An 11863-nucleotide genomic window follows, 5' to 3' on the forward strand; every position below is an offset into this window, starting at 1 on the left:
TTCAAGAAACATCATCTTAGAGGAAAGCATATTGGGTAATTTTCTTCCCCTGAGAGAGGACAGGCAGACGGACAGAGGAGGAAGGATAGGAGAGGCAGAGACTGGAGACCAGGTGGTTCTCTCATGATGTCCTTCATGTGGGGAGATAAGGGAAGGAGGAGACAAGATCACCTGCTGAGGCAGAGGGGAGGGGATTGCATGGTGAAGATTTGGACCGAAGGTCTTATGGAGATCAGTATGCTCTGTACCTCTGTGGCCTGAGAAAGGCATGGAGGGGGTGGTGGAGATGCTGGATGGAAAAGGAGTGTTGGAAAATGAGTGTCCCGGGGAGAATGACATTGAAAGACCTGACTGTGGGCATGGGAGGAAGAGAAGATGAACACAGGACACGGCTGAGAGACTCGGTTGAGGAGAAAAGCTGGTGGATTGGCTGTGCAGAGGGCTGGAAGAAGGAACTCGATTCCAGATCGTCTGCCTTGGGACCTCAGAGTTGGAGCTCATGTTTGACAGCTCTGACGTCTCCATGATGGTATCTTTCTCCATGGGCATCCAGTGGGCTCCTTGAGCCCAAGTTTCAACTGCTCTGAAACACATCTGCTTCTCCCTTTGAGGTGCCCTCCCTGGACCCCTCAAAGGGAATTTTACAAATGCCTCCTCATCTATGTTTTGAGTCAGATCATTCTAATCATTTCCTTCCAGTTTGGTGAAAATATCTATCTAGCTCCTTTCACAGATGAACAGAAACCTAATGCTGTATAGTTCCTCACATCCTCTAATTGTTTCTCATTATTTTGCATGGAGTCCTTTCATTTTCATAACTTGGTAGTGAGCTAATTGAAAGCGAGAACCACATCTTACAGTCCCTCCTTGTCTGTATAACCCATTCCACGTGACCTGCTGTTAACACATGCAGGGCACTCAATAGATGTTCGTGTGAAGCTGAATTCATTTACTGATGGGGTCCCTACTATTGTTTAAACTATAGAAATGCCCAAATTGTCATGAATCACGGAAAGCACTTGCTTAAAGATGACATAATTCATTAAGTAATTCAGCGAAACTGGTTGACTGTCTGCGTTGGGCCAGGCCCCATGCTAAACAAGATAATGACAAGAGACCCCTCCCCATATTCCCGGCCTCAGGAAGCCTACAGTCTTGCAGAGGGCACAGTACTTACAAATGTTAATAGCACAGTGGAAAAGGGATTGGGATATTACAGAAGGGATACAGGGGCACAGAGTAGCAATGGAGGCCCTCGGGCTGGGTCAGGGAAGACTTGGCAGAGGTGATGATATTGAGTTGGGCCAAGGAACACATAGACTCTTAGGAGACAGGGAAGGGAGAGATAAACAGACTGCCTCAGCAAGGGCATGAGGGCTGGAGAGCACTGTGGGCTTTGAGATCATCAGGTTGAGGTGCCAGATCAGGCAGAAAGGTAGGTAGGAGCCAGTACAAATGCCAACCTGGTTTTCAAATTTTAGCCACAGAAATATTTAAGCAAACAGTCTCACTGGAATGCTGTAAGTAAAACAGACAACAACCCAGCAGATCGGGTTGGGAGGAGGAAGGAGGGAGGGCCCACCTGCTCAGCTCCTCCGAAATGCTCTCACCTCTCAGCATCTGAGGGGCCTCTGAGGAACCCCTGGAGCTTTGAGGGGTAGTTTGAAAATCGCTGCTGTGGCAATTGGGGAGGAAGTGGGTGACTATTAAAAACAGGGACACACGTGCTCAGGTAGACCAGTTGTTTAAATAGCAGGAGGGTTTTGAGCAATTATGGGAGAGGAGACCACAGCAGGGGGAGGTGAGAGAGGAGTCCAGCCTGGCCTAGGGCACGGGGAAGTGGGGAGGACACGGTGGATTCCAGAGAGATCGCTGCAGCTCTTTACACGTGGCATCCGCGTTAGTTAGAGACTGGATAAAGGGGACCAACCAGAGAGAATCATGGGGAAAACCAAAGGGCTTTGGGAACAGTGTCCTAGCGACTGGAGTGGTCAGTGTAACAGAGCCCTAATTATGCCAGAGAGAAAACCAGGCAGGACAGAGCTGAAACCATGACTGTCTTCTGAATCTCCAGGACACAAAGGGCATGGGGCCCTGGGACCCCATGGGTCCCAGCCAACCAGTGTCCTGATTTATAAACTAACCTTATTAAACTGCTGTGGTGGGGAAATTATAGAGCCAGGTGCTGGCAGGGCTCAGTGGAGCTGGTCCACACATGCTGGAGGGAGGGAAGGAGGGAGGGAGGGAGGGAGGGAGGGAATTACACTGAAGGCAGTGTAATTTGGAAAAATATTTTTAGAAAGTAATTTGCATACTGTAGTCATTAAAATGTTCAAACCACTTGAACTAGTAATTCTACATGTGGGAATTGGCCCTAAGGAAATAGTCCAAAAGAAGGAAAAGCCTATGTTCATCCACCCAAATGTTAATTAATCAATTAAGCAATTAATTAGGAATTGTACATTGCACTATATACATTCCAGGAACTCTGCTAGGGGGTTCGCTGTGGCAATGCTCATAATAGTAGAGCCCGGTAAACAGCGTAAATTATTTAAAATGCCACAGTGGTTTAATATAGTATGAGACATCTGTATGATAGACTATTATGCTTTAATGCTACACGACACAAGCAGAATTCAAAATGGCCTGCTTGCTTCTCTTGAGTTTACTGCCTGGGCTTGAATTCTGACGGTACTGTGTCCTGGCACCTGACCTTGGCAAGTTCATTAGCACTTCTAAGGCTCAGTATCTTTCATAGGAAGGCGAACACAATGATACCAACATCTCATGGGATTCCTGTCAAGATTAAGTGAGAAAAGGTGTACAAATTTAGCACAATTCCTAGCACAAAACAAGCACTCATTAAAAGTGAGTTGTTATTTTAAATACGATAAATGTGGACAAACAGAAAAAGACAGACTGCTTCCTGTGGACAGCCCCCAATTTATAGACCCAGGAAACATTCTGTGTGATTTGTCTTCTGTGTTTTGTTTAGTATCATTGCAGAAAATCAAGAAATAGACAAAGGGGGCTTCCCTGGTGGCGCAGTGGTTGTGCGTCCGCCTGCCGATGCAGGGGAACCGGGTTCGCGCCCCGGTCTGGGAGGATCCCACATGCCGCGGAGCGGCTGGGCCCGTGAGCCATGGCCGGCCCGTGCGCCATGGCCGCTGAGCCTGCGCGTCCGGAGCCTGTGCTCCGCAACGGGAGAGGCCACAGCAGAGGGAGGCCCGCGTACCACAAAAAAAAAAGAAAAAAAAAAGAAAAGAAATAGACAAAGCGCTTTGACCTATCAGTTCCTCCCAGGGAAGTCAGAGTGATGGGCAGGCTCTGCTTTTTTCTCTTCCCAGCGGTGTTCGGCCAGCGCTTGGATGAGACCGTGGTCTATGAGCAGAAGTTCGGCCCCCACCTGGTGCCCATCCTGGTGGAGAAGTGTGCCGAGTTCATCCTGGAGCATGGCCTGAATGAAGAGGGCATCTTCCGACTGCCTGGGCAGGACAACCTGGTGAAGCAGTTGAGAGATGCTTTTGACGCAGGGGAGCGGCCCTCCTTTGACAGGTATGCCGTCCTTGCCTCGCCTCCCCCCGTGGCCTGCTTGGCTGAGAGGACCTCCCTCTACCAGTTGAGCTATGGGACTCGCACAGATGCTTCCAAAAGCCCTGGTGTGCAACAGAAAGAACCATTTGTTTTGCTCATAACTCAGAATTTGGGAGCCTGGAACGCAGTTAGAGGAGCATTCTGATCATTTAGGTGAGAGATGATGTGAAAGAACTAGGGCCTTGCAGGGCAGTCAAGAGGTGTTTAGGATATGGTGGGAGGGGAAGTGTGGACCAAGGGAGAAAGATGGGACTTAGCTCAAGGCACGCACTTCGGAGCAGATGAGGGGTGGAGAATTGCTGAGCTGCCTGTACCGACTCTGGGTGGTGGATAAGGCACCATGTCCATATCCAAGGGCTCCATGGTCTTCCTCAGCTTTCCAGAAATGGCCAGAGCCAGGACTTCTTGTTAACTTGGGAGACCACAGTTCTGTGCAACTCTGAACTTGGTTCTGAACCCTTTGGGAGGGAGTGCATACCGACATCTTGGCGTTCTCCCAATCTCCTCTGTGGAGGTTGCCCAGTCCTGTTTGGGACATTCCAGGTGCAACGGCATTTCTTCCACCATCCCTCTCCTGCCCCTGCTGCTGCAGCCACCCTGCCAAGGTTTCCTTCTCTGCCCTGCTCAGCGGGTACAACTGCCACCCGACATTGTATACTTTCTGTGTGTTGTGCAATATTTTCCCCAGTTGCCTGCACGCGCTTGTCCTGCTGGCAAGAAAGAGCCACTGTTCTTTCCAAATCGGCAGCCCATAAACCAAGATTCAGTGAGACGGGCCTGAACTCTTCCAGCTTCCAAAGGCTGAAATCCCCCCAAGAGCTTATTTACGATAGAGGACTCGGGCTGATCCTGGGAAAATCGTGAACAGCTAAGTGTGGTGCTGTGTGGATCGTCTCACCCTCCCTCTCCCTCACCTCCCACTCCAGTCACCAACGATGCCCACCCTCCCTCAGAAGCATCGCCGAGACCCGTCTGTTTCTCTCCATTCTCAAAGCCGCTGTCTTAGTTTGGATCACCATATGTCTGTCTTTGCTGCCCTTGGCATGCAATAGGTTAATTTATCAAGGTGCTGTATTTTATCAGGAAAGCAACAGGTGAAGATGTTACTGGAACTAGAGCAGGTTATGGGCATCAAATTTAGAGAGCTTTCAGCAGGACCATAAATCACATTTCATTATCAGGCACCTATTCAATCAAGTTCACTACCTTTATACTCACTTTTCTTTTTATGTTTTTAACTGGCTTTATGTTGATCAAAAAATACAGATGGGTTGTTGCTAAGGCAATGAGAACAGTCAGCCAGGAGGACTAGAGGTGATCGTGGGGTTTGCCAAACACCTGCCCAAGCCTTGACCTTCTGCATCTGTAAAGTCAGCCTGGGTGGTAGACTTGGGAGTCTTTGATTCTGTGAAATATTTGGGGCTGGAGGGAGGAGAGTTACCACACCTTGTCATGATAGCTCCACCCCCTAGAACTGAGGAAAAGAGTTTACACGTCCAGAAATAGGAAGGGTGACCTGTGGCTCTTTGGAGTCCTCCCAGGGATGACTCTTGGGTCCACGTGACCCGTGTGGGTACTCACCTAGATCCTCTACATAGGTCATGTAGGCAGTTCCACCAGAGATCCCCCAAATTGCCTCACTAGAATGAAGAAAAACAAAGGCACTCTTACTTGGTAGATTCTACTGGTTGTATCTGGCGCTCATTAAACATATAAACGGTATGGGATGGATATCCATCTTCTGGGATGGATACTGCCAATACACAGTACACTTCCCATACCTATATTTCTGTGAGAAAAGGACAGACATGCCACATTATAAGGTCAGTGTTACAAGGGAAGGGTAGGCAGACCACCTGAGAGGCCCTGGCTAATCTCTGATGGGTCAGGCGTTGAACTCAGAAGTTCATATAACATCATATAAGGATGTTCCGTTAGGTTGGAGGAAAAGCAGACTCAGGAAAAATCATGCTGGAAACTCAGATTATAAGCATGACATCTGATCCAGCTCTGTTACAATGGGGGCACAAACATTAAACCAAAAATTTAAAGACATAACTGTAGACTTTCCACTGTGTTAAATGCTAAAAAATGAAAAATAGATGGTATTAATACCATCTATTTTTCATTTCGTTTCATTTTTTCATCATTTTTCATTTCAACAGGAGGCTTTTCATGGTCTGCTGGGTTTAGAATGCCCCCCCAAAAATGACACTTAAGCTGAGACAATAAACAAGCCTGAGGACTTAGCCAGACCAAGCAGCATTATCTTCCCCTGGCAAAATGAATTGGGAAGCTTTCTGTGGTTTGCAATATTCTGTAAGGATTTAGATGGCTAACTGTGTTTTTTGATGATAATTTTGAAGTATCAATCCTATATGTGTGGTTACAACCCCTTCCTCTTTTCTAATGTTGGCTACTAGTTTCTCCTGATTGAACTATCTATAGAGATTGTCTTTTATTATTGCTGTTTCTCTTCAAAAGTTTCTGGTTCTTGATGTATCATCTATACTGTTTTTCTCATTTCAAATTCTTTGTTTTCCATAATTGCTCTGTGGGTATGTTTTGAGTGTTGGGGGCTGTGCCAGTGATGGACAGTGCATTGGAGAATGGAGTCGTGGAGCCAGGAGGCCAGATAGGGGCTGGCAGAATCCTGGCAAGAGACCATGGCCTTCTGGAACAGGACAGGGAGTGAGGCCTAGAGGGATTCCTGGGACATTTGCAGAGTAGGATTAGAGGATGTGGGGGGAGGAAGAGACTTCAACCAGACCTGAGACCCTGGACTCTGATTAAGCCCACTGGGTGGATTGCGATGCAGAGGATTTGGGACAAAGGAGATTTTAGGACTTGTGAGAATGCTGCTCCTGCAGTGTCAGCTGGCTGTTTTCCTGCCATTTTCTGGGGAACTTCTCCTGCATTTTGATGCCAGGGCTTTGCCAAGGTATTTTTAGGCAGTGACTCAGCAGGGAAGGCTTTTCCAGAATCCCCACCTTAAGTGAATGGTCTCCACCCCCGATTTCCTGAGGGCAGCAGTGGAGCAGAGACAGGGCTCTGTGCCGGCTCAAGTTCTCCTTTGGAGGTAGAGTTCACAGGCTGCAAAGTGGGGAACCTTTCCAGAAGACAGTTCCAACCACTGACTGTCAAAAACCAGAAAGAAAACATTTACATGAAACGTCAAGATAGAGAGCTCCACAGTCAAGCCTTGCTTTTCCGGTTTCTGAGGCCTCAAATGCCTGCCTTCTTCTCCTGTCCAAATCCACCCCTCCTGGCCCTCCTCCAGGATGTGATCCCACCCAGCTCAGCCGCTTCTATGTCCCCATTGCTGAAGCCCAAGAGCCACTCAGATCAGCTAGACGTCTTGCCCCATCACAGCTTTTCAAAATACTACTGGGAGTGTCTCTTACAGATACCAGTTTTTCTTTTTCTTTCCTTCTTTTTTTTATTGAAGTATAGTTGATTTACAAAGTTTCAGGTGTATATCAAAGTGATTAATTTATATAAATATGTGTGTGTGTGTGTGTGTGTGTGTATATATACACATATGTATATATGTATTCCTTTTCAGATTCTTTTACATTGTAGGCTATTACAAGATATTGACTATCGTTCCCTGTGCTATACAGTAGGTCTTTGTTGTTTAGCTATTTTATATATAGTATTGTGTATCTGTTAATCCCAAATTCCCATTTATCACTCCACCCCCCCTTTCCCCTTTGGTAACCATGTTTGTTTTCTATGTCTGTGAGTCTAATTTTGTTTTGTTAATAAGTTCATTTGTATCAAATTTTTAAAGATTCCACATATAAGTGATAACGTACGATATTTGTCTTTCTCTGTCTGACTTACTTCACTTAGTGTGATAATATCTAGGTCTATCCATGTTGCTGCAAATGGCATGGATGAGTAATAATTTATGGCTGAGTAATATTCCACTGTGTATACATACCACATCTTCTTTATCCATCCATCTGTCGATGGACATTTAGGTTGCTTCCATGTCTTCGCTATTGTAAATAGTGCTGCTGTGAACATTGGGGTGCATAACCAGTTTTTCTTGATATGAAATAAATATTTTTCACTAATGAGTTTCAAGTATATGGTATATTCAGACTCATTTTCTCTTATAGAGCTGCAGAATAAACACAATAGCTCCATAAACCAGGGATCAGCAGACTTTTCTTAAAGGGCCACATATGAAATATTTAGGCTTTGCAGGCCAGACAGTCTCTGCTGCAGCTACTCAACTCTGTTCTTATACCAGAATTCAGCCAAAGACAATACAACAATGTATGAGCATGGCTATGTTCCTATAACACTTTATTTATGGATGCTGAAGTTCAAATTTCACATGATTTTCACATGCCATGAAATATTCTCCTTTTGATTTTTTTTCCCCAACCATTTGAAAATGTTAGATCCATTCTTAGCTCACAGGCTGTACAAATAAAGGTGATGGGCCAGGCTTGGCTCCTGGACCTTGGTTCATCCAGTCTTGTCTCCATCCTCCAGGCTGAAGGATATGCTGCCTACCCCATGCTCTAATTCCTCATCAGTCTTCAGATCTTGTCTGAAGAGTTTCCTAGCATTCCCCATTCTGCATTGGGTGTCCCTTTTCTACATTTCCATGCAGTCTCAAGTCCTGGACTTCCTTGTCATCGCACTAACCACACAGTATTGTAATGACTTGGTAACATTTGAGTCTGCAGAGCTCTGTCACTCCATGAGGACAGGGATCCTGTGGGTCCCTCAGGTTCACTGCTGAAACCCCAGTGCCTGACATAGTGTCTTGCACCTAGTAGGTTCTCTCAACACATTGGTTGAATAAATGATTGTGTGAATATATGAATGAATCCCAGACCTATTTTAAGCTCTCTGATAGACCAAAGAGATCAATGGGTCATAGCTATAAGGAGTTACCACATGAAAAACTAGAGACTAAGTAGAGAATGCTCAATTGTACTAAGTGACTTGGAGAAAGAAGAAAGCAGTGAAGACTAGAATAGTTTAACAGCCTGATTGGAAGAGTAGATCTTAAACTTATCTTTGAGGCAGTTAGGTAGAAGAGATAGAGGAAAAGGTGTTGGGGGTTATTATTCCAGAAGGGGGAGTTGCAAAAATATTTTGGTCAGATACATCTTTATCAGACTCTACTCCTCTGCAAAATTTCTTTTTGGAAGCTGGGATCTTATTCAGTGGATCACCAAGGGGGAGGTGAAGAGAGTTCTGGAGTTTTGTTTTCAAAAAACATTGTTTTTTTCCAGAGATACAGATGTGCACACAGTAGCCTCCCTGCTGAAGCTCTACCTCCGAGACCTCCCAGAGCCAGTGGTCCCCTGGAGCCAGTATGATGGGTTCCTGCTCTGCGGGCAGCTCATGAATGCAGATGAGGCAAAGGTTTGTATCTCAATAGAGTTAGTTGTCCTGCTTCAGGAGAAGGTGAGGGTTACCGAACACTGTTCTGGTAGGCAAGCAACAGCAGGTCATGGGTGAACCCCATAACTTTTGGTGAGATACTTTGTCAAACTGGAACTCTCAGCAACAGAAGTCCAATGAAGCCAATCATGGTGACAGCCTTTATGCGATGTTGCACTCCAACAAAGTACTGGACTATCATTAAATACCCCCAAGTCACTCCAAAATTAGTAAGAGAATGAGGATGCTTCTGAGAAGGGTTTCAAGCAATATGGCCTTGCTAAGGCCCGCTGGGACAAAAAGACAGACTGACCCACCTGGAGGGCAGGTGAGAGGCCCAAATGTTCTAGATCTGTGATGACCATGCGTGTCACGCATGGGTATACAAGAAACACATGTGCCAGGGAGAGGAAGGACGGAGCTTTTCTCGGTTCCTTTCAGCTGCAGCTGCCTGTAGGGTCTGCAGTATCATGCAGCTCCTCACCAGCAGGAATTTTGATCCTTATGTAAATTGTTTCCTTAAAGCCCTTATTGTCAACATGTTAAACAAACTAGCCAACCAGCCAAAGAAACCCTGACTGACAACAATAAAACCATTATGGTTTTTAACCAAGATTTGCAAAACTAAATGGCCCATGAATGCATTTGTGACACAGCTAATAAAGGGGTCTAACTGACCACTGTGGGGAAGTTAGTGTTTAGCACTACTAAGTTAAAAGTTCTCTCTGGCAGAGCGGTGCACAGAAAAACTCGCAAAGAATTTAACTTTGATTTTGCCATTTAGCAAATGATGCATCTTCTGAGAGACTCAGTTTATTTACTTAGCCCAAGAGAACTTTCTACAATGATGGAACTGTTACATAACTGCACTGTCCAATGTAGTAACCACTAGCTATATGCGGCCACTAGGCACTTGAAATGTGGCTAGCACAACTGAGGAACCACATTTCTAATTTCATTTTATTTTATTTTGTTTTATAATCATCACGTGTCAAGTTGCTGTTGTATTAGACAGCACAAACTTAGACACATTTCATAATAACAGGATCGTTTTGAGGACCATGGGATATGTGTCACAAGTGAGTGACATTTTAAAATTACTGATTCAAGGGGATGTTTAGTCTCTGCTCTACTTCAGAATTTATTATATAGTATGTGTGTATGTATGTATTATATATATATATATATATATATAAAATCATTGAAGAGATAGTGCCCTAGCCCTGGAAGAAAGTACAGCTGTGAGAACTTCTATCCTGATTGAGAGGGAGGAGACTCACAAATTAAGTAGATCCTGGTACAAGAAAAAAGGTGGTTTTATATTTTAGCATTAGGAAAGAAAGAGCACGATAAGGATGCAACTAACGCACTATAGCCTTTGTAGCTATTTTCCAACACAAAAATTAGGTTGCATGATCTGATTTTAGGATATTTTGTGTATGATTTATGAATTTTGGGGGGGGTTAAAATAGGATATGGAAAGTCTTAATTTATACAGGCATATCAGCTCACCTTTGCAAAAGTAATACAATTTTATGGAATAAAGTTTAAAAGTTGACTAAAGAGATGAATGTTTCAGGTGACATCTTGCCCCACAGCTTCAGGGAAAGGAAAGGAGGTCCATGGATGCAGTTCTGACAAGCAGACTCCCACCCCTGAACTTCCTTGATTTAGACCTGCTTCTCCCAACTTTTCTCGATCTCAACATATTTGAGAGTTTCTAATCCATGGTAACACAGATCTGGACAGGGTGAGGGATCACAGCCTCTCTCGTGGGTGAAAACGTGGCAGAGGCAGATGCTGGCAGGCATGAGTCTAAAGCAACCTTTGCAAAGAATTTACTTGACTAAACTGAAGAGGAGGGAATCAGTATGAAGCGGGCGTTCTAGATCCAGTGGGGCTGCACCAAGTCACTGCATGCAGGCCGACACGCCATAGGGTGCATTTTCTCCTGGAGGAGCTGCTCAGGTTTGAGGAGAGCCAGTGTGTCTCATGTGCACTGTTGCCCTTTTACAATCATGATGTTGTAGACGTTGACTGCAGACACTATAGTCACTGTGAGCGAAAAGAACAAAGATAATTCACTGTTCTTCCTCTTCCTGGCACTTGCATTCCTTGTATGACTGTCTCTAACATTCAGTGTCATCATGAAGCTATAACCTTCGGACCTCTCACCTGCCTTCCAGCTTGGTCAGCCTGTCCCTGGGTTCTAGCAGCTCCCAGCAAAACCATATCACGTGAAACCTCAGTTCTCAGAAATATCCTCCTTCTCACAATACTTTTAAAGTGACTTGGGGGGCATTTGGTTCTGGTTGAATTCTTTATTGGAGAGTTACAGCTCAAGCATTTATTAAGCAAACAATTATTGTGAGTATGGTTATCAAATAGTTCTTGCCTTAGAGTAGCTCTGAGTCGGGGAGGAGGGCATAATCGCAGATGAATAAAAAAATACAAGGTACAAAAAACAGTGAACCTCTCCAGGCTATTCTTGTAACTTCCTGTGGATTTATAGTTATTTCAAAATTAAAAGTTTTATAAAAATAAACAAATGGGACCTAATGAAACTTAAAAGCTTTTGCACAGCAAAGGGAACCATAAACAAGATGAAAAGACAACCCTCAGAATGGGAGAAAATATTTGCAAATGAAGCAACTGACAGAGGATTAATTTCCAAAATATACAAGCCGCTCAATATCAAAAAAACAAATGGCCCAATCCAAAAATGGGCAGAAGACCTAAACAGACATTTCTCCAAAGAAGATATACAGATTGCCAACAAACACATGAAAAGATGCTCAACATCACTAATCATTAGAGAAATGTAAATCAAAACTACAATGAGGTATCACCTCACACC

General features: G+C 44.7%; 1 protein-coding gene across 1 annotated transcript in view; it reads left to right on the forward strand.

The window, feature by feature from the left end:
* ARHGAP25 (Rho GTPase activating protein 25) overlaps window positions 1–11863 on the forward strand; it is an 87827-nt gene that overhangs the window by 62906 nt on the left and 13058 nt on the right. The window contains exons 5-6 of the mRNA XM_028497036.2: window positions 3348–3555; window positions 8856–8988. Of these exons, the coding sequence (XP_028352837.2) occupies window positions 3348–3555; window positions 8856–8988 (341 nt within the window). The remainder of the gene's footprint in view (window positions 1–3347; window positions 3556–8855; window positions 8989–11863) is intronic.

This window comes from Physeter macrocephalus, chromosome 12 (genome assembly GCF_002837175.3).
Source record: "Physeter macrocephalus isolate SW-GA chromosome 12, ASM283717v5, whole genome shotgun sequence".
NCBI classification, from domain to species: Eukaryota; Metazoa; Chordata; class Mammalia; order Artiodactyla; family Physeteridae; genus Physeter; species Physeter macrocephalus.